Source organism: Dipodomys ordii, unplaced genomic scaffold, assembly GCF_000151885.1.
Source record: "Dipodomys ordii isolate 6190 unplaced genomic scaffold, Dord_2.0 Scaffold214, whole genome shotgun sequence".
Lineage (NCBI taxonomy): Eukaryota > Metazoa > Chordata > Mammalia > Rodentia > Heteromyidae > Dipodomys > Dipodomys ordii.
Window position 1 is genome coordinate 89,179 of NW_012267430.1, and position 24,678 is coordinate 113,856.

General features: G+C 40.6%; 1 gene segment (V, D, J or C); it reads left to right on the plus strand.

The window, feature by feature from the left end:
* Positions 1–24,678, plus strand: part of LOC106000267 — a 242,896-nt gene that overhangs the window by 84,901 nt on the left and 133,317 nt on the right. Inside the window, 1 exon segment of the V gene segment in view lies at positions 2,557–2,626. Coding sequence covers positions 2,578–2,626 — 49 coding nt within the window.

Below are 24,678 nucleotides of genomic sequence, written 5' to 3' on the forward strand. Positions count from 1 at the left end.
TTTTCAAATACCTTGTATATTTTGCCCTTCATAAGTTATTTAGCACAATAACTGATTTCAGCAACTCAGAGTATCAAATCTGTGAAGGACCGTCCCATCATTTCCATATAATAAAACAACTCCACTCAGAAAATTTGCCTAGTTCATCAAACTTGATTCCTAGTGCTCTTCCCATCATTCGGATCCACCATCCCACCACCTGCTTCCACCTATAGTCACAGACTTCTCAGAAGCCATGCTATACATGTCAAGGACTCTAGGGTTTTCACTGCAAGCCGATGGCATAGCTGTCATCCAGAAACTACACACAGAACCAGAAACACAACAAAACGACTTCAAATCATATCATAGTTCAAACACCGTAGACCCACAATACATGGGCCAATGACATTCTTGTTTTCTTTTCTTATGTTGGTTTTGTTTGCTTGATTATTCTTAACAGAACTCACCATGTAGCTTAGGCTGTTCATAAATTCCCAATCTCCCTGAGTGCTGATATAATAGTCATGAACCATTCTACAGAGTCCACTGACATTTCCTTATTCATCAAGCACAACCCTACATTGAATGCAACGAAAATGTACTGCTCACCTCACCTATTCTAGACCTCATTCCAGAAACTAAAAGAGTAAATATGATTATCAAATACCTGAGACTTTGATCTTCAGCATTTCCATGACATTGACCCTGTAAACAGTATTCTGAAGATGTAAGATTTCCAAGTATTATTTTAATAAGGTCTTACATTTTACCTGGATTGACATAAACTGTAATCCTCTTATTTACACCACCCATGTACCTAACATGACACATATGAACCCCCACATGCTGACTGTGAAGAAGGTCATGGTCTGTCCATTTTGTCTTTATGGCTATATTCTAGGGGCAGATGTCAGCTATAAACATAACTGCTTTGCACAATGTTTAGAGAATTTCCTGCATCTTCTGTATAAAGCCATCCACAGAATTATTTCCACACTAAAAGGAAATATAATAGACTCCATAATTGTTCCTTCTCCTACAAATCACAGCACAAATTGCTCTCTCAAAGGTCTAAAGGCAGGAAGTCAGGAATTAATGTCCTCCCAGCTCTGACCCAACACTGTCACCACAGGGATCATCTTGGAAGCCCAGTCTTTGATTCAAATTGCCCTGAGACAATAAAGGACTGCATTCCACCTTTTTAAAAATAAAAAAAAGATTCTCTTTCTCAAATAGGGACTCATGTTGGTACCTGCCTAATATCCATGACAATGGAAAGGACTGGCATATGGGAAGGATTTTTCTAAGTTCATTCAGAGGAGAAAAAATGCCATAAGTATTCATTAAATCTGATGAAATCAATATGTTATTCTCTTAACAAATATTTCTGACTAGGCAACAGTGGCTCATACCTGTAAATCTTGCAGCTCAGGAAGCTGAGATTTGAGGAATATGGTTGCAAGCCAGCCCAGGCAGGTATAAAATCACAGTTCTCTGGATCTCACGTGTATGTGTAATTAGGAGCCACTGTACCTAACAAAAATATTTCTTATTTATTTTTACTTATTGTGCCAGTACTGGAGCTTGAACTCAGGGCCTGGGTAATGCCTCTTAGCTTTTTCATTCATGGTTGGCACTGAACCCATGGAGCTATACCTCCATTTCTGGCTTTTTCCTGGTTAATTGGAGATAAGAGTCTCATAGTCTTTCCTGCCTGAAAAATATATGAGACTCCATCTCCAAACTAGCAGCGAAAAGCAGAAAGTAAGGCTTGGATTAAGTGGTAGAGTATCAGCATAGCAAGATTGAACCCCCTCAAACCAAGTACTACCAAAATATTGGAGGGAGATATTTTTATGAATCTGATATATATAGAAATAAATATGACAGAATGTTTGCCAATTTGTAAATCTATTTCCCACAAATCTTGCATTTACTATTACAGGATAATTTCACATCTTTGCTCTTGTATTGAACTGGGAAATTGACTATTTAGCTGAAACAGAAATCCTTATTTTCCTCACTGCCAAGTTCTCTTCACAGGAGCATCACAGAGTTTTATTCACTAGGTCCAAGGAAAAGCATCTTTCTAACATGTTTGTCTACATGGCAACTATCAGCATAGCTCAAGTCTGTGCTGTCAGTGGTAGGAAACTGAAGGCAATACTTGGGAGGGCAAAGTTGTTTATCTACTTAGCTGGGAAGGAACCACACAGGCACTGCTCCCCTCCAATACACCAGTCCCAACACCTGCACTGCACTGAGTCTCTTCACTGTCTTAGAGAGGTTGATCCATATGCACACGCTCTCCTTCTTCTGCCCCAACAAAAACATTCAAATGCTCCACATGGCCTCTTATTGCCCACTGAATTTATCCTTGCTGGCTGGGGATTTATCTTTGCTAGCTTCTTTTCATTACAGAAACTGTTTGACTCAAATAAAATGCCTCCTTCCATGACCTTTATGTCTTACCACATTGCTGCACCCAATATTCAATTTGCATAGTGCTCCCTAGGGAGGAGCCTCCTTGTTCAGTCTAAGATAAAAGCTCAGCTCTCAGGCTAAGTTCAGCACTCCACATTTTAATTTCTCAAGATGAGGTACCCTGCTCAGCTCCTGGGGCTACTGATGCTCTGGATCCCTGGTAAGGGCACAGAGAGATGAAGGAAATGAGGGAGGAGATGGCGTTGAGGGTGGAGTCTGAGTACAACACTGCTGCTGTTGTGATCTCTCCATGTGTGAGGTGTATGGATCCCATACTTCCGCACTGCAGGATCTGCTTAGAGCTATGTGGAGCAAGATTTCAGAGCATCTGGACATAGATGCTGCTGAAAATTGTTCTATAGAATGAGATAGTAAAGACAGTCCTCTGTGTGCAAATCTTAACTTCTTGCTTTGAAATTGAATATTTACAATTCAAACCAAAATTCAAATAATAATTTAGTACAATGGAGGAAACTTATGAAACCAGCTAAAAAGTTTTATGTGACTCCCCACTTGACTTTCTTCTTTCTAGGATCTAGTGGAGATGTTGTGATGACGCAGACTCCACTCACCCTGTCCATCAACCCTGAAGAGCCAGCCTCCATCTCCTGCAAGTCCAGTGAGAGCCTCCTGCATAGCAACGGAATCACATACTTGTATTGGTACCTGCAGAAGCCAGGCCAGTCTCCACAACTCCTGATCTATAGGGGTTCCAACCGATTTACTGGAGTCTCAGACAGATTCAGTGGCAGTGGGTCAGGCACAGATTTCACACTGAAAATCAGCAAGGTGAAGCCTGAGGATGCAGGAGTTTATTACTGCCAGCAAAGTATAAAACTCCCTAACACTGTGCTACAGCCCAGAGCAAAAACCTCCCTGCATGGCGCAGCCCAGCTGTGCCCATGTGCTGCTTGCCTGGGGATCAGCAGAGCAGATTCTCTGAGTCTGTGTGCAAGGACAAGGTTGGGCAACTCAGACACACAACTGCAGGTGAGGTCTCTGTCCCACGGGGCCTCAGCTCCACTTAACAAAGCCCCATTCATGGTCAGATACAACACACTCCCCATAGCATTTGTGACAAAAATGTATACATTCTCTCTGTTACTTGTAAGTATATAGAAAAGACTAATACAAAGGAAGGTTCCAGAAAGGTTGAAGACCTCTTTTCTTATGAATATTTTCTCACAGAAAGAGGAAAGTGGTACAGATGACTTCTAGAGAGGATTTTGTGCCTTGCCAATTTGGTTCTTTTTCCAAATTTAAATAGAAACTAAATCACAAACACACACAAATGACTTTTCTTAGGGAAAGTAACAGAAGGAAAATCATGAAAATGGCTTATAATGTTTGCACTTAAACTTACAGTTCTCATTATTTCAGGATCCAGTGGGGATAATGTGACACTACAGACTCTGCTCTTCCTATCCATCACCCCTGGAGGTCTGGCCTGCATCACTAGAAAACTCACAGAGGGCATCTCAGAGTGGGTTCATACCTGTAATACCAGCTATACTAGAGGCTGAGGTTAAGAGGATTGCAGTTAAAGTAGAGCTCAGGAAAAAGGTTAGCAAGACTCCATATCAGCAAACAAACTGTCTGGCAGGCACACATCTGTAGTTTAGTTATGAAGGAAGCTGCCGGTAGGAGGATCTACCAAAACATTGAGCAATAATGAAAGACTTTACCTAAAAATTAACCGAAGCACAAAAGGACTTGAGGGTAGTTTGGATCAAGTGGTAGAGTGTCTAGCAAGCAGCAGGCCCTGAGATCAAAACTCAGTATCAAGGAGGAAGAAAAGACAAGAGAAGTGAAGACATCCCTTCTGGATGGTACTTTCCATCACTGCACATTCCATGGGAAGGGTTGCCTACCACCAAGTCCTCTGAATCGTCACTGACTGGCACCTTCGATTCAATCACATGTTACCAATCTATCATGAGGGCATAAGCAAGCTTGCAAAAGGTGTCTGTGCCCTCATCATACATGGTGGATAACATGTTAGAGAATGACATGCATGACAGACCCTAAGGTCCTGAAGGCCAGGAGTACTACAGAAGGCAAAACTCAAGATGGGAAGGTCAGCAGGGAATGCTCTCAAGACTTAGGACCCAAGCACATCAAAATAGCATCAGTGCCTTGTCCAAGGGAGAGGACCCACAATGTGGAAGAGAAATAAAACAAGGCAGAAGAAAATAATATTTGCAAAAATAAAATAAAATAAGAATCACAGTTTCCATTGTTATATGAGTGGTGCTGATGGAAAGATTGTGTTTCCTCAATTAGGATGGAAGATATGAAGACATGCACCTTCATGTGTAAATGAATAGTTGACTGTAAACTAACACTGGATGCCCACACAACATGGAGACAATCTTGTGGGGTTTAAAATGAGTAAGTGGCCAATGGGGATGACTTGGACCTCTAATCCTAGCCTTTAGAGATGGAGATCAGGAGAATTATGATTCAAAAGTTAGACAAGCAAAAAGTTCATTTTCACGAGCAGTATTTAAGAAATTATTGTTGCTGCTGCTGTTCTTGATGGTGGCTTATTCTACTTGGTTGAGTAGAGCCAAAGCCCTTGTGGGACAGAGAAAGCAGCTGCAGCTTGATATTGTGAGTTCCCCAAGCTTGTCCTCACACACAGGCTCGGAGCATCTGCTCTGCTGGTCCGCAGACAAGAAGCACATGGGGACAGCTTGGTCACCATTCACAGGGGTTTTTTATCCCTGGGCTGTACCGCAGGGATAAGATATTGTGTAGCTTGGAAATAATAGTACACTCAGCATCCACAGAGGGGTAGACATTGCTGATTTCCACAATGAAATCTGTGCCTGACCTGTGTGGGACTCAAGAGGCCTTGGAAAGTCTTATAATTCTTTTGCCATAGCACCTGGCCTGGCTTAACATGAAATTGTGTCATTTGAAAAGAAATGGTAAATCTGGGGCCTTCATGTTAAGCAAAGCAAGCCAGGTTCACATGAGTTCTCTCATGGGTTCTTGCTATGCCTAAAAGAAAAATGTGCATGTAAATGCCCAAAGAAATATGGGAGACATATAACATGTTTATCATATATGAACATAAGTAATAAACATGTAATAGTAGGACTGTTGGAGAGGATTAGATATGGAAAACAAAGATTAAAGGATGAACAAAATCTAAATCTACTTCATCTGTGGATAAAGAGACCAAAATGGGGCTCACTGAAGTCTGCAATAATAGGGTAGTAGGGCTAGGGAACATGCCAAGTGAGAGGTGCAATCCCATCGGGGTAGTATATATGCAAAAATATTAAGTTAAAGCCCATTTAAATATTAGCATACACTAAGAATTTAAATGACAGTAATAGAAATAGTAATTACAAATGGGAGAGGGGATGGTGAATGGAGACGCTGAATGAGAGTAAATATGATGGAGATACTTTATGTGCATGTTTGACAATGGAAAGATGACACAGAGATTGATTTGGGAAGGGAGCAAGGAGAGACAGTGATGCAGGGAGAGAGTCTGTCAAGGTCCACTGCTTGCAGTGATGGATCCACCCAAATAAAACCTCCTGTACAACTAGTAGATGCTAATTTTTAAGGAATGTTGAAAAAGTATTTAAAGATCTGTACTGTAGCTGGGTAATGGCTTACCCCTGTAATCCTAGCGACTCAGGAAGCTGAGATCTGAGGATCACAATTGAAACCCAGCCTGGGCAGGAAAGGACAGGAGACTTTTATCTCCAATAAACCACTCAGAAAATGGAAGTGGTGCTGTGGCTCAAGTGATAGACCACTAGCCTTGAGCTGAACAGCTGAGGGACAGCACCCAGGCCCAGAGCTCAAGCCCCACAACTGAAAAAAAAAAACATCTGTACTGTACACAATGGAGTAAAATTCCTATTATTGTAACACTTCTCTATAGTAGGCATTATAAATATTGCCAAGAATATCTGAATATAAGAAAGAATATCTGAATATATAGTAGGATGAGTATATGTAAATACTGCATTTTTATTTAAGCACGTGCTGGAATTCTATCCACAGCTGGTCCAGAATACTGAACTAAACAACTGTTCTGCTGGTCCCCAGATAAGAAGCACACGTCTGAAACAAGCAGAAAAGGTCAGATAAGTTGATGTTAGGCAAAATGAATCCCAAGATAAGGAGTCCAATGTTTTTTTTCTTTCTTGCAATTGTTTCTGACATATGTATAAGATGATTTCTTTGTTGCTTTGTATGTCCCTTCCCCAAGGTATAACCCCTGTTTTCACTGTATTTGATGTTGGTATAATTTGTGGAGGGGAAGGGAAAAAACAAATCATTTAACTAGGGATACAGTTGACCAATTGCAACAATGCGATGTTCAAGACGTTATGTCGAAAAACGAACTTTACAACTTAGGCCTTGATACAAAATGCACTCATTACATTGCCCTCGTAATTGTAACCCCACTGCACGGTATTTTCTCAATTAAAAAAAAAAGTTGCTACAACTTAAAAAAAAAAAAAAAACAGAAGAAGAAGGACATGAGGACAGCTTGGCCACCATTCACAGGGAGGTTTTGCCCTGGGCTCTACCACAAGGGTAAGATTGTGTACCTTGGAAACTGTAGTAAACTCCATCATTCACAGCAGGGTAGATATTGCTAAACAACATAGACACAAATTTTACGGTAGTGTGATCCTTTTGAGGAAGGAAACTTTCCCTTTTTCACTGGCTCAGTTTAGACTTCATGACTTTCCTAGGATATACATATTACAGACTGTGTTAAATATTGAAATGGTTTCAGAAGTAGTCATGTTAGCCAAGATTACAAAAAGAAAGGATTCTACCCTAAGCTGGCTGAGTGACAGATCTTTAGTTTTTTCTACACATCAAATTCCACAGCTATTCCTTAAAGCTACATAGGATAGCATGTTCAAGCACAATGGTATTGGGAAAGAAAACTTTTGATTGCCATGAAATATTACTTGTTATTATAGTCAGAAAAGAACATCTTATAATAAATGAACAAATAAAAAATTTTAAATGTGGATAGGTGGAAATATACATGTGTAAATATATGTACGTGTGATGTCAGAGTGTGTGTGGATGATTATGAGATAGAAAGTTACAGAGATAGAATGATAGACAGGTAGAATAGATGAAGATAAGGAAATAGAGACATAGATGGTAGAGATATACTGCCTGTTCTTGGTAGGTAGCAAGCTGAGCTATTACTCAAGTAGGCACAGGGCTTATCCTACTCTGCCACCTGCCGACAAAGCTTTATAACTGCAACTGACTTCAGAATAAGTTATTTGGTCAACATGAGATATTTCATTCCTTTCATTTTAATACTTTACAGAATCTTTAATTATCTATAAACATAAAACATTACCCCCAATGTCACCAATTAACATTTTCCAACCTCATTTCACCTACCTGTTTGATCCAAATTACCTCTAAAACCCTACACACACACACACACACACACAACCACCACCACCAACAACAACAACATGACCACCACCACCACATATACGCCCACACACTCCCACACACAAATGCACAGTGTTTAAGCCAATTATCACTAGTTTGTTAACTGATGATGACTTTTTAAATAACAACCATACTATAGAGACTTAAGAAGGATTCCCATCTGGTGCCATCTCATTCTAGTAATTCTAGCTTCTCAAGAGGCTGAGATACAGCCCAGGCAGGAAAATCAATGGAACTATTATCACTAATTAACTGTCAAAAAGCCAGAAGTGAAGCTGTGGCTCAAGTGGTGGTACGCTAGCCAGGGACAGTGCACAGGCCCTGAGTTCTAGCTCCAGGACTAGAAATATAAAGCCATTTCTTATTGTATAGTACTCATTTCTACTCAAACTACCTTCATTGTATTCAAGGTTGTTTTCATACTTAAGATTGTTTAAATCAAGTCCCAGACATAATTAAATAAATAAATGCATAAGTTTTAACAAAGTCTTAAAAATGAGTACATATTTTAAATAGTTACAGAGAATATCAAAAGAGATATTCGTGTGTGTGTGTGTGTGTGTGTGTATGTGTGTGTGTATCCGTACTGTATCTTGAACTCAAAACCTATGAGATCTCTCATAGCTTATTTCATTCAAGGAAAGTGCTCTACTACTTCAGCCACAGCTCCAGTTCTAGATTTAAGTGATTAAATGGAGATAAGATTCTCACAGACATTGCTACATGGAGGGGCTTCCAATCACAATTCTCAGACCTCAGCCATGTAAGTAGCAAGGACTATTGGTTCATCCACCAGTACCCAAATGAAAGGCTTTTATGTCAGAAAGAAGTTAGAATGCCGACCTTGGGTTTTCTGATACCTTTTCAAGAAGTAAATCTCATTAGATTTCAGATAGTGATAGGAAAATAATATTAGGATGGCTTTTTCTTTTGTCTTCTTTACACCAAAATTCCCACATTAATGACATAATACATAAGGAATTCAACATATAGTAAGTCTAAGATCTTCACTTTCTTTCTACAATAATATTGGACGGAGGTGCCCATGGATAAACTAGAAAGAAAATTAACCAAAGATGAGGAAATCAAATGGCAAATGCTCTCACACATTTCTAGTGATTTAATTGCAAATTTCAAAAATTATTTTTGAAAGAAAGTATGACTGAAAGACCTGAAAAAAAGAACAGGATGTGAGGAGGTAGAATAGGGATGTATGTTTGTTTGAAATTGACCACAGAAGTTCATTCAGCTGGTGAACAAGGTGCAGGGACAGAAGAAATAAACTAGGTATATGGCCTTCTATGCTTGAGGTTTTGAAATAAAGTATCATGGACTTAATATTGGGAAAGAAATGAATCCAGGAAATGATTGGGTTCAATATTGAGAAGTAAATGAGACAAAAATAAGGAATAGGAACAAAATAGAAGACTCCACAACTGAAAGTAAAATTCCCACCTTTGCATTTGTTTTAAAATGGGCAATTAACTCTTTAGCTGAAACGTAAATTCTTGTATTCCTCCCTGCCAAGTTCTCTCCACATGAGCATCACAGAGTTCAACTTGCTAGGTCCAAGGAAAAGGCCTTGCTAAGCTTTCTTTCTAACATGCTTTGTCCACTTGGAAACTACAGAAAGAGTACAGAGTACCTTCTGTACAGAGTACAGAAAGAATGACATTGCCCCATTTGTTAGGAAATGGAAAGACTTGGAAAAAAATTATATTAAGTGAAGTAAGCCAGGTACAAAGAAACATAGGTCCCATGGTTTCCCTTATTTGCAATATCTGAGACAAGCAGAAAAGGTCAGATAAGATGATGTTAAGCAAAATGAACCACAAGATAAGGAAACAAGTGGTTTTTTTCTTTCTTGCTCTTCATTCTAATGTATTAATAAGGTACCACGTGATATTTGTTGCTTTGTAGGTCCTTCCTCCCAAGGTATAACTCTTCTTTTCACTGAATTTGATGTCGGTTTAATTTGGGGAACAGAAGGGGAAAAAATTGTTTAAATAGGGATACAGGTTGACCCATTGCAACAATGAGATGTACAAGATGCCATGTCGAAAAATGAACTTTAAAATATAGGCGGTGGGGGGAGGAGGAGCGGAGGCAACAATGCTTGATAAGAAATGTACTTATTGGGCTGGAAAGGTGGCTCAGTGATAGAGTGCTTGCCTTAGCCCTGGGTACGATTCCTCAGCACCACATAAGCAAAAAGAAAATAAGCTGGAAGTGGTGCTGTGGCTCAAGTGGTAGAGCACTAGCCTTGAGCTGAAGAGCTGAGGGACAGTTCCCAAGCCCAGAGTTCAGGCCCCACGACCGGACCAAAAAAAAAAATGTACTTATTGCCTTGCTCATGTGATTTTAACCCCTCTGTACAGTATTTTCACAATAAAAACTTATTTAAAAAAAAGAAAGTATCCCTATAGCTGAACTCTATGCTGTCAATGATAGAAAACTGAAAAGCCATACTTGGGAGGGCCAAGTTGTTTATCATCTTAGCTGGGAAGAAGCCATAGGTTCCCCTCCAAGAGATGAATTCCCACACCTCTACTGCACTGGGTCTCCTTACTGTCTTATAGAGGTTGGTCCAAATGCCTTTCCAAACCCACTTCTGCAATAATACATCCAAAATGTCCACATGGCCTCCTTCTGCCCACTGAGGAAAACAGCAAGGAATTTGTTTGTACTTGCTTCCGTCCAATAGAGAAATGATTTGACACAACTAAGATGCCTCCTTCCATGCCATTTAAGTGTTGCCACATTGCTGCACCCACCATACAATTTGCATAGTGCTCCCTAGGGAGGAGTCTCCTTGCTAAGTTTAACTTCTCACCCTGAGTTCACAGATCAGGACTCCTCATTTCAGTCTCTCAAGATGAGATGCCCTGCTGAGCTCCTGGGACTGCTGATGCTCTGGATCCCTGGTAAGGACACAGAGAGATGGAGGAGAGGAGAAAGGAGATGGGGTGTGAGGGTGATGCCTAGGGAGAATTACTGTTGCGGTTGTGTGTTCTGTCCACATGTGAGATGTATGGGTTTTTTTGGGGGGAGGGGGTCTCCGGTCATGGGCCTGAACTCTGGGCCTGGGTGCTGTCCCTCAGCTCTTCACCTCAGGATAGTGATCTACCACTTGAGCCACAGTGCCACTTCCGGCTTTTTTTCTGCTTATGTGGTGCTGAGGAATCGAACTCAGGGCCTCATGCATGCAAGGCAAGCACTCTACCACTGAGCCACCTTCCCAACCGCAGATGTGTGGATTTCATCCTTCAGGATGGCAGATGCTCTTTAGATCTGTGAGGAGAGGAAGATTCCAGAGCATCTGAACCTAGATTCTGCTAAAAATAGAGTGAGATGGTATGGGCAATGCCCTTTGGATGAAAATCTTACATCCTGTCTTAAAATGAATATATAAATTATAAATCAAAATTCCAACAGTACTCTAGTCTATACTGTGCAAAAGGAACATAGTTAAACCTGCTAAAAAATTGTATACATGACCTGGCACTTGTCTTTCATGTTTTAGTATCTTGTGGAGACATCGTGATGACACAGACTCCACTCTCCCTGTCCATCAACCCTGAAGAGCCAGTATCCATTTCCTGCAAGTCCAGTGAGAGCCTCCTGTATAGCGATGGAAACACATACTTGCATTGGTACCTGCAGAAGCCAGGCCAGTCTCCACAACTCCTGATCTATAGGGTTTCTAACCGATTTACTGGGGTCCCAGACAGGTTCAGTGGCAGTGGGTCAGGCACAGATTTCACACTGACAATCAGCAAGGTGAAGCCTGAGGATGCAGGAGTTTATTACTGCGGGCAAGATACAAAACGCCCTAACACTGTGCTACAGCCCAAAGCAAAAACCTCCCTGCGTGGGGCAGCCCAGCTGTGCCCATGTTCTGCTTGCCTGGGAACCAGCAGAGCAGATTCTCTGAGTCTGTGTTCAAGGACAAGGTTGGGGAACTCAGAGCTGTAAACTACAGCTGAGGTCTCTGTTCCATGGGGGCCTCAGCTACACTCAACAAAACCATTATTGGTGAGCTGCAACAGATGCCGCAAAGCATTTGTGTCAAAAGTGTACAGATGCCACAAGTCACTTCTGAGTAAGCAAACAGGTTTAAGTGAAGGAATTTTAAAGGCAGGCTGAAAACATGTTTTCTTGGGAAGATTTTCCCACAGACACAGGATCGTGTGACCTCTGCAAAAGATTTGGTGCCTTGCTAATTCTATTCTTTTTGAGATAGAAACTAAGTCACAAACACACAAAAATTACTTCACTTTTAAAAAGTAATAAAAGGAAGATCATGAAAATGACATGTTGTTTTCACTTCCATTCTCATTATTTCAGGATCTAGTGGGGATATGATGTTGTAGAATAGGTCTTCTATACATCACCACCAAAGAGCTGGCCTGCATCTCAAGAAAAACTCAGAAAGGCTTCTCATAGTGCCTTACACCTCTAATACCTGCTACTCAGGAGGCTGAGATTAAGAGGACTGTAGTTAAAGCCCAACCCAGGGAAAGGGTTAGCAAGATGTCATCTGAGCAAACAAACTGGCTGGATGGCACACACATTTGTTGTTCCAGCTATGCAGAAGGTTGTAGGGAGAAGGCTCTTTGTCCGATCTGATAAAAAATGAAAGATTTTACCTAGAAATTAACCAAAGCAAAAATGACTAGGGGTGGCTCGGCTCAAGTGGTAGAGTGTCTAACAAACAGAAGGCCCTGAGATCAAACCCAGCACCCAGGAATAAAAGACAACACTAGTGAAGACATCCTTTCTTGTTGGTACCTGACATCACTGCACATTCCATGGGAAGTGATACCCACCATGAATGCCTCTGAAACTTTGCTAATTCAATGAATACTAAAGATCCTCCCCACTGGCACCTTAAATCCAATCACATGTTACCAATCCATCATCAGCTCATAAGCAAGTTGGTCAAAGGTGTCTGTGCCCTCATTCTATACTGTGTAAGACCTAGGACAGAATGGCATTCAAGACAGACCTTAGAGCTCTGTTGGCAAGGAGGACCACAGAAGGCAGCACTGGGGTGGGAAGGTCAGCAGTGAGCAAAATACAGAGCAGAGAGGGCACCCAAGGCTTTGGAATCATGCTCATAAAAATGGCATCAGTGCCTTTTTATAGGGAAAGGATCAAGACAATGGAGAAAAAAGAAAATGGGACTGAAAAAATACTGTTTACAAAACAAATGAACCAAAACTTACTGTTGGTTTACACTATTTACACTATTATATAAAATAAACACTGGAAAGTTGTACTGATGGAAATATTATGTTTTTTTTGCTTAGAAAAGAAAATAAGAAGACATACACGCTGGAATGTGTAAATGAATAGATGCATGTAAACTAACACCAGCTGCACAGACAACATGGAGGATATCTTAAAGGGTTGAAGATGTGAATGTTGCCAAATGGGGTTACTTGAGCTTTTGGCCATGGAGCATAGGAGACTCATGAGTCCAACACAGCCAGGCAGAGAGTTCATTCTCATCAGCAGTTTAGAAGGGTATATCTTCCTCACATCCCTACCAGCACCTGCTGTGACTGGTGTTCTGGATGGTGGCTATACTGAGTACGTGAGTATAGCCATGGTGTCTGGGGCACAGAGCATCAGCAGCATCTTGCTCCGATTTCTCCAACTTTGTCCTCACATGCAAGCTCTGAGAATCTCCCTGCTGGTCCCCATCCACCCATACATGGGGACAGCTTAATGTGGGGCCAGCATGAGAAATTTGCTCCAAAGCAGTCACTCTGGACCCAAACTCCTTCTTCCTCTTCTTCCTCCCCCTCACTATGACTGACAATGTGTCCAGAGGTCTCCTCTACCAGATTCCATTTTCTTTTTTTTTTTAATTTTGAAAATACCATACAGAAGGGTTACAATTACATGAGCAATGTAATGAGTACATTTCTTATCAAGCATGAGTGGTTTAAATAAAGTGAAAATTCTCCAGAAGCACCCAGAAAATTCCAAAACATGAACCCAGAAATGTCAGTTGGTCACTGGTCCTAATTGCAGTGCTAATCCAGTGCTGACCAGTTTTCTTTTTCTAACTGAGATACTATTTCCCTGCACAAACTGAGGCTCAATTATTAAGGGATAAGAGATGAAGAGGAAAAATAGGAAATCCTAAGGTAGTAATATAAGCAAGTAAAGAGTGCATATATCTGTTATAAATAGGTAATTCTCAGAAGATGAGACTCCAATGCCTGGTAAAGGCTAATAATTGGGAAATGCAGAAAAGTATTGTGCACCCAAAATGAAACACTGACTGGAAAAAAATAAATAAATGTTTTGAAAATATTTGGAAAGGATTTGAATAAGGGAAAACCGAGGGGGTTCCAGATTAGAAACATGAGAATTCCTCTTTATTAAAATTATTTCAGTTATAAAAATGTTCATAATGCCCTTTATGGGTTCTAAACATATTAGCACGTGGGGCTGGGAATGTGGCTTCATGGTACAGTGGTTGCCTAGCATGCATGAGACCCTGGGTTTGATTCCTTAGTACCATATAAACAATAAATTAAAGAAAGAAGTAAAATTAAAAGAGAAAAAATAAATATGGAAAATAATAGCACCTTAAGGTCATTATAGTCAGGAGATTTATATTAGATGATTTATATTTCCTCTTCAAATTTTGCCACTTTTCCCATCTGGCCTCTTTTTTTCTAGTCTGAGTTACAAACAATAATCATAACAAGGGATGTATGTGTCTCTTACATTCTTACAGTCTGAGATGGTTCCTCTGGATTATTAGACTCAAACTATTTTTTTAAAAAGCCAACAGGTAAAATACAAAGGTAAAGTGCCCTATCATAATGAAAAGTGACCCTCAACAGTAAATCTCAAGGACAATAATTAACATTTGCATTATGAAATGTTTAGCCCTATTTGTGGTACTATTTAAATGAATGTACTATGAAATTTATTAAGTTACTTAGTCTCAATAAAGAATTCTTTGGGGAAAATGGAAAATAGAAAATATGAGAATTCATGAAAGAATCTCAAGGAAATTAAATAGAGACATCTCAGAAAAAGAAATAAAAATGCTCAATAGACAAATGAGGAAATTATCAGCATCTCTGGCCATAAAGAAATTGCACATAAAAACAACAGTTAGATAACACCTTACCCCACTTAGAATGGCCATCATCAAGAACAAAAAGAACAATAGATGCCAATGCAGATGTGGGAAAAAAGGAAGACTAACACACTGTGGGTGTGTACTACTGCACCCACTGTGGAATGCAATTTGACAATTCCTCAAAAACTAAACATAGACACATCCTGGGGTCCAGAAAATCCACTCTGGGGTATTTATTCAAAGATAAATAGATGGTATTTTTTTCACTCAACACACAGTAAATCCTCCATAAACATTCTGAATAAATTAATGGCATGGCTTTCTTCATATCAGTATTTTTAAATATTTATCATTCCATTACAAAATTTTGTGTGTTTGTGTGCCAATACTAGAACTATAACTCAAGGCCTGAGTGCTGATCCTTAGCTTATGTGTCAGGGCTAGAATTCTACCATCTGAGTCACAGATCCACTTTCAGATTTGGGAGGGGGGCGTAATTGGAGATCAGTGTCTCACAGACTATCTCACCCATGCTGGCTTTGAACCATGATTCTCAAATGTCAGCCTCTTGAGTAGCTAGTAGTACAACTATGATCCAACAGCTCCTGGCTAAAAAACTTTAATGTCAAAAAGTATTCAGAGTGGCATACCTTGGGTTATCTTTTCAGATACTGATATCTATTCAGAAACTAAATCTCATTAGCACACAGATTTCAGATAGGGACAGAGAAATAATATTGAGATGACTTTTCACTTTGTCTTTACACACTAAAATGCCCATGTAAGTAACATACTGCATAAGGAACGCATGTTATACTAAATCTAAGACCCACAATACCTTTCTACCAAAATAGTGCATTTGAGTGCCCATGGGAAAATTAAAGAGAAAATTGACAAAAGATGAGAAAACCTAATGGGAAATGCTATCACACCTTTCTAGTGATTGAATTGCACAAAGCAAGAATGACCTTTGAAAGAAAGGATGACTGAAAGATCTGAAGGGAGATAAAAGGGACAGGATGTGAGGAGTTATTACAGGGATGCATTTTGTTTGAAGTTGACCACAGAAGCTCAGCAGGAAAACAGGGTGCAGGGACAGAAGAAATGAACTAGGAATATGATTTTCTATGTTTCAGGTTTTGAAAGAAGAGATCAAAGGCTTAATATTGGGAATGAAATAAATTCAGAAGATACCTATTTGGTTTTAATATTGGGAAGTAAAGAACCAGAATAAAGAAATAGGGCCAAAGTAGATGCATCCAAGATTAAATGAGGTTAGGGAGAAGAATTGATCTACTCAGAAGCACTAGGTCTACCAGTACCAATAGTTCCTGCCCATAATCCTAGCTACAAAGAAGGCTGAGATCTAAGGATTGCAAGTCAATTGCCAGCCAGACTGCCAGCAATAAAGTCTATGAGACTCTTCTCTTCAATTAACCACAAAAAAGTGGACATATGCCTCAAGGGGTAAAACACTAGCCCTAACAAAAGAAAAGAAAATTCTCAGGAACAGCACCTATGCCCTGAGTTCAAGCCTCAGGTACAGCACACACACACACACACACACACACACACACACACACACGGGTGCGCACACACACACACACAGACACAAACACATTCACACACACAAACACACAAAACTAATAATAAATCTATCTCTAAAGAATAAAGACTAACTTCATTGCATCAGCCACTTTAACATGAGCAACATTCAGGTACCTGTCACACAAAAATTGCAAACAATATCTCTCAGACAACCTTACGATCTTTCTCTACAATTATCTCCCTCAAAAAGGGAAACAGAAAGACCAGGTCCCTGAATAATTTCTTAGTCCCTGGAAAACCTACCAGCAACAAATGTTGAAAAGCAACCTCTCAGGCAGATAGGACGTATGCCAGTTCAGAGCTGTGTGAGAAGGCAGCTGTTCACACAGCAAGACTCACTGATCCATGGCCAGAGGAGGAGGTTTATGAACGAGGCAGAAGCACTGTGGGAGGTAAGTTATAATACTGTCCGCAGTAATAATCTGCCATATCTACAGCCTCTATTCTACTGATGGTCAGTGTGAAATCAGTCCCAGACCCACTGCCAATGAACCTATCAGGGACTCCAGATGCCCGGGTGGATGCCCCATACATGAGCAGCTTAGGAGCTTTTCCTGGTTTCTGCTGATACCAAGCCAAGCAGTTATTACCAAATAATAACAGACTCTGGCTGGACTTGCAGTTGATGGTGACCTTTTCTCCTGCAGACACAGCCAGGGACCTTGGAGACTGAGTAACCACAATTTCTGCACCAGTACCTGCAATCAGGAATACACAATGATCATCCATACAATACAGGCAGACAGGCAGATAGACAGCTGTAATAACATGGATATAAATATTGAACTATGTCATAAAAATCTATTCCCTAATGTTATGTCACTATATTTATCTCTACAGAGATATTAGTCTACAAATGGGAATGCAGAAAAACTTTTATTGTGACATTTTCAAATATCTCACCAGACATCCAAAGGAACAGGAGCACCAGGACCTGGGTCTGTGCTGCCATCTTGCTGTCCCAGTCCACTTGAGGCAGCTCAGGTCCCAATTCAGAAGGACTCATTTATTAAAACTGACAAGCAGCCTGGAGGGGCTTATGCAAAGCAATCAGCATAGGAGGAAGCAAATAACCAGAACAGTGGATTATGAAAGCAGCTGATGCAAATCAAGAGTCCAAGTGTAATTGTGCAACTAGAAAACAGAGCAAAGACAATTTACAAGCTCTAAGCAAAGTCTCAAGGACCTAAACTACTAACCACTAGATGGAGTAGTAGTAGACTTTCAGGGTTGAACAATATTATATAGTTTGACTTTTACAGAAATGATAGGCAAACTAGCTCAAACAGATAGAGGTAAACACAATAATATGATATAAAAAAGCAACAAATATTCAAGAATAAAAAAGAGATGGAAGAGAAGGAAAGAGGAAGAAAGGAAAATTTGGGCAAAGAAAAGATGGGGAAAAATACAAAAAAAAGTGACAAATATGGTCTGTGGTTTGAAGTCAGAGGCTCATGTCTCCTCTATATTTATGCTTCTCTGGAGCTGTACCAGTTTAACCATGCCTCAAGTGCATTTTTAGGGTAATTTTCAAGATTGAGTGGAACATACTTTTCTTCCCATATCTCCTTCAAACCTCATCTTCATGGAAGCAGCACTATGGCTCGAGTGGTACAGAGCTAGCCTTCAGCTGAACAGCTCAGAGACAGTGGCCAGGCCAGAGTTCAAGCCCCACGACCAACAGAAATGGGGCTGTGGCCCAATTGTAGAGCACTAATCTCAAGCAAAAATGCATGGGGACTGCCCTCAGTATATGAGTTCAAGCCCCATAACTTACAAACAAAAACAAAGACAAACAAAACTCTTCTTCTAGACCTCATCCTCCTGACTCCCCAGGATCAGAGTATAAGTCAGCAGTGCTTGGCTTCAGGGCATTTTCTTAACAAAACAATCTTAAATCTTAAGCATATAACCAGAAATAACATTGACAACTCAATGTGCATTGAGTTGACAACTCATTGAATTGACAACTCAAAGTGTTCCATTTAACCAATATGATCTCCCTTCTTACATTATTTCAAAGGTAATTTTCTGCAATCATTTTTTTCAAGTTGAAAATACTGTAGCATTAAAAAAAGATTCAAAGCTCAGCTAGGAACTGTTAGCTAGGGGGCCTGCCACAGTACAAGAAAGCCAAATATACCATGATGGAGGATGATACCAATTTCAAGGCCAAGAACATGAACTAATGCTCCCAAGACAGTTCTAACAAGTTACTTTTTCCTCTAGACTTCAGCAGAACATTACAATTTTGCTATGTGACTGCTCCAAAGAGTTAAATTTTGCTTTCTTTCATTCCTGTAATATTGCTCATTCCATTTAGACAAGTACAAAATAAGATTTTAGAAACCAAAAAAAGTCAGCTGGAACTACTTTTCGCAGTGTCTGGAGACTTCTCTGTTTCTTCTAGATAGACATCCACGGAGATCCTTTTACACTAAAAGAAAACGTGACAGACTCCTTAGTTGTTACTTTTTTACAAATCAAGTGTCCATTGTGAGGTGGTATATTACATTGCTTCAATGTGTAAAAGGACCATAGAGTTGTTGATGAAAACAGCACAGATTGATCTCTAAAGGTAAGAAGTCTGGAATTAATGTCCTCCCAGCTCTGACTCAATAAACTCATAGCAGTGACCAATTTGGATGAAGCCTCCAAGAAGTCTGGTCTTACTCTCCTGAGACAGTAAAAGACTGCATTCCTTCTTTTCTAATAAATTAAATTTCTTTGTAAACTGTGGAATTTTTTGTCAGTTGTGGGGGCTGAACTCTAGTCCTGGGCACTGTCCCTCAGCTCTTCAGATCAAGGCTAGCTCCCTACCACTTGAGCCACAGCGCCACTTCCAGCTTTTGTATGCTTATGTGGTACTGAGGAATCAAACCGAGGTCCTCATGCATGTGAGGCAAACACTCTATCACAGAGCCAACTTCCCAGCCCTAAACTGTGGAATTATGATTGTGACTGCATAAAACACTTGACAAGAAAGAATAAACATGGGAAGGAATTTTCTAAGACTATTCAGGGAAAAAATTTCCATAAGTGTTCATTACACCTGATGATTTCAAAATAGTATCTTCTTTAGAATGTTTTTGGCCAGGCAAGAGTGGATCACACCTGTTATCCTAGCTACTCATGAGACTGATATCTAAGGAATGTGATTCAAGGCCATCCCTGGCAGGAAAGCCCATAAGACTCTTCTCTCCCATTGACCAGTAAAAAGCCAGAAATACAGGTATAGCTCAAGGAGTAGGGTTCCAACCTTGACTAAAAATATTAAGGGGCATTGCTCAGGCCCTAAGTTGAAGCCCAAGTACTGACATAATAAGTTAAAATATGAAAATTAATTAATTAAAAGAAATATTGTTCAGGTACCCATGGCTGAAATCCAGGAATTGTGATTATAAACCAAGTTGGGCTAAAAAGTCCATAAGATTCGACAACCAACAATGCAAGCAAAAAATAGTTTGAAATGCATGGCTCAAGTGGAAAAATACCAGCCTAGCAAGTTTGAAAGCCTGATTTCAAACTGAACACTACTAAATTTGGAGGGAATGTTTTCATGAATCTGATATTTATCTATAGATAGATATATATGGAAATAGTCCGGTGCCATAATCCTAGCTACTCAGGAGGCTGAGGTCTTAGGATCATGGTTCAAAGCCAGCTCGGACAGGAAAGTCCGAGAGACGCTTATAAACCACTAGAAAACCGGAAGAGGCACTGTGGCTCAAGTGGTAGAATGCTAGCCTTGAGATGAAGACTGCAGGGACAACACCCAAGCCCAGTGTTCAAGCCCGATAACCGACCAAAAAATAAAAAGGGAAGATATATATGGAAAGAACAATAACAGAATGTTCACCAGTTTTTAAAAACTATTTCCTAGGATATTTATATATACTATTAAAGTGTAATTTCCCACCTTAGGGCTTATCTTAATTGTTTTTTTTTATTTTTTATTGTGAAAATACTGTACAGAGGAGTTACAATTACATGGGCAAGATAGTGAGTACATTTCTTATCCAGCATTGTAGCCTTCTCCTTTGTTTACCCTTCCCATCCCTTCCCAGCCTCACCCCTCCCCCCACCCAATACTCCTCCCCCCACCAATGTTGTAAAGTTCGTTTTCTACATGACAACTTGTACTTCTCTTGTTGCAATGGGTCCACCTGTATCCTTATTTAAACGACTTGTTCTTCCCCTTCCCCTCCACAAATTATACCGACATCAAATACAGTGAAAGCAGGGGTTATACTGTGGGGGAGGGACAGACAAAGCAACAAAGAAATAATCTTATAAATGCATTAGAAACAAATGCATGAAAGAAAAAAAAACATGTAAAGGGTTCATTTTCCTAACATCACCTTATCTGATCTTTTCTGCTTGACTCATACATATACTAGATATTGCAAATAAGGGAAACCATGGGACCTATCTTTCTTTGGGCTTGGCTTGCTTCACTTAATATAATTTTTTCCAAGTCTTTCCATTTCCTAAAAATGGGGCAATGTCATTCTTTCTGAGGGAGGAATAGAATTCCATTGTGTATATATACCACATTTTCTTGATCCATTCATCTACTGAGGGGCATCTGGGTTGGTTCCATACCTTAGCTATGGTAAATAATGCTGCAATAAACATAGTTGTGCTGGTAGCTTTAGTATGGTTTTGTTTCTGATCTTTTGGGTAAATTCCCAAAAGTGGGATTGCTGGGTCATAGGGGAACTCTATGTCCAGTCCTTAGCGCTTATTTTGTAGCAGACAATTAGCTCTCTACTTAAAACAGAAATTTTTTTCCCTCCCTTCAGAGTGCTCTTCACATCAGCATCACACAGTTTAATTCACTAAGACAAAGGAAAAGCCATTGCTAGGTGTTGTTTCTAACATGCTTTGTCCACTTGGCTACTACCAACATAGCTCAAGTCTATTGTGTCAATGGTAGGAAACTGAAGGGCAATATTTGGGAGAACTGGGAAGGAACCAAATAGGCACTGCTCACCTCCAAGAGACCAGTCCCCACACCTGCACTGCATTGGGTCTCTTTGCTGTCTTAGAGAGGGTGGTCCATATGCACCTCACCTCCTCTTTCTGCCATAAAAAACACTTCCAGACATTCCACATGGCCTCTTACTGCCCATTGGGGCATGCATCATCAAATTATCCTTACTAGATTCTTCCCAATACAAAAATTATTTGGTGCAACAATGATGCCTCCTTCTGTCCCCCTTAAGTCTTTCCATATTACTGAACACAGCATACAATTTGCATAGTGCTCCCTAGGGAGGAGCCTCCTTGCTAAGGCTAAGATAAAAGCTCAGCTCTCACCCTAAATTGACTGATCAGGACTCCTCCTTTCAGTTTCTCAAGATGACATGTCCTGCTCAGCTCCTGGGGCTGCTGATGCTCTGGATCCCTCGTAAGGACACAGAGAGATGAAAGATAGGAGGAAGGAGATGGGGTGTTCAGGTGGGGTCTGGTGCACCACTGCTGCTGTTGTGTGTTCTGTCCACAGGTGAGGTGTGTGGATATCATACTTCAGAATAGCAGGTGCTGTTTAGAGCTCTGAGGGGGGAGGAAGAATCCAGGGCATTAGGATCTAGATTCTGCTTAAAATTGTTCTATAGAGTGAGATGATAAGAAGAACAACCTATGGACACATATGGACACATATTTACAATTCAAATCAAAATTCAACCAATAATTCAGAACAATGGAGGAAAAGTATGGAAACAGCTAAAAATTTTTATGTGACTCCCCACTTGACTTCCTTCTTTCTAGGATCCAGTGCAGACATCGTGATGACACAGACTCCACACTTGCTGATGGTTGCCCCTGAAGAGCCAGTCTCCATCTCCTGTAAGTCCAGTGAGAGCCTCCTGCATAGCTAAGGAAACACATACTTGCATTGGTACCTGCAGAAGCCAGGCCAGTCTCCACAACTCCTGATCTATAGGCTTTCCAGCAGATTTACTGGGGTCCCAGACAGATTCAGTGGCAGTGGGTCAGGCACAGATTTCACACTGACAATCAGCAAGGTGAAGCCTGAGGATGCAGGGGTTTATTACTGCGGGCAAAGCAATAAACACCCTAACACGGTGCTGCAGTCCAGAGCAAGAACCTCCCTGCATGGGGCAGCCCAGCTGTGCCCATGTGCTGCTTGCCTGGGGACCAGCAGAGCAGATTTTCTGAGTCTGTGTGCAAGGACAAGGTTGGAGAACTCAGAGACACAAACTGCAGCTGCGGTCTCTGTCCCATGGGGGCCTCAGCTATACTCAATGAAACCCCATTGCTGGTCACCGGCAACACACACCCATAGCATTTGTGACAGAAAAGTACAGATGCCCTACGGCACTTCTGGGTAAGTAGAAAAAACTAACTCAAGGAAGTTTCCAGAAAGATTGAAGATATGTTTTTTTCAGATTTTTCCAAAGACACAGGAAGGTGGTATCCTCGACTTCTAGAAGAGATTTGTGCATTGCATATTCTGTTCCTTTTCACATTGAGATATAAACTAAATCACAAACACAAAATATGACTTATTGAGTAAAAGTAATAAAAGGAAAAATCATGAAAATGCCTTATAATGATTGCACTTAATTTTTCAGTTCTCCTTATTTCAGGATTGAGAGGAGATCATGTGATGCTGCAGACTCTGCTCTTCTGATCCATCTCCCTTATAGAGCTGGCCTGTATCTCAAAAATAATCGCAGAATGTCTCCCATAGTGACTCATACCTGTAATCCCTGCTACTCAGAAGGCTGAGATCGAGATTATAGTTCAATCCCTACACAGGAAAAAGTTTAGCAAGACTCCATTTTAGCAAACAAGCTGGTATGAGGGCACACATTTGCAGTTCCAGTTGTGCAGGAGGCTGTAGGTCAGAGGATCTTTGCAAAATCTGAGCACAAATAAGACTTTATCTAAAATATACCTAAAGCAAAAAGGGAGTAGGGGTGGCACGGCTCAAGTGGTAGAGTGTCTGCAAGGAGGGAAGCCCTTGTACAAACCTGTCAGAGGTGGGAATAAACAAGAGTGAAGTCATCTTTTCTGGGTGGCACTGGCCATCACTGCACATTGCATGGGACATGGTTGCCAATATGAATGCTTCTCAATCTTCACTGACGCAATGATTACCAAAGACGCTGGGCACAGTCACCAAGTCCTATCACATGTCACCAATCCATCATGAGTGCTTAAGCAAGCTGGCCACAGGACCCTTGTTATGTACTGTGTATGGAGTGGGAGAGAAGGGCATAGGAGAAAGGCCTTACACCCCTGATGTTGAGGAGTACCACAGAAGACAGCTCACACTCCGACAATGTCAGCAGGAAACAAAAATTAGTGCCAGAAATGAATCCAAGTCTTAGGACCAGGCACATAAAATGGCATCAGTACCTTGTCACAGGGAAAGGACCTGAGAGAATAAAGAGAAGGAAGGAAATACTCTTTGCAAAACAAAGTAAAACAAAAATCAGTTTCCACTATTATATAAAAGAAAGGATAAGGAGAGCTGTGCTGATGGAAAGATTACATTTACTCATCTAGAAATAAGGTATTAAGACATACGCATTGGAATGTATAAATTAATAGGTATAGGTAAACTAAAACTGGCTGCACAAACAAACATGGAGAATATCTTATAGGATTTAAGATGTGTGTGTGGCCAAGTGGGGTTACTTGGGCCTCTAATCCTAGTCTTTGGAGATGCAGATAAGGAGAATCCTAAGCAAGAGTTCATTCTCCATCCCCACTAACACTTGCTTTTGCTGGTATTCTTGGTAGTGGATATTCTGAATAACTGAGTAGCCATGGACACTATGAGACAGAGACCTCAACTACAACTTGATGTCTGAGATCTCCAACCTTGATTTCACTCATAGGCTCAGAGCATCTGCCCTGCTGGACCCCAGACAAGCCACACATGGGGACAGCTGGGCCACTCCACTCAGGGAGGTTTTTTGCTCTGGGCTGTACCACACAGGTAAGATATTCTGTACCTAGGAAGCAGCAGTAAACTCCAGCATCCT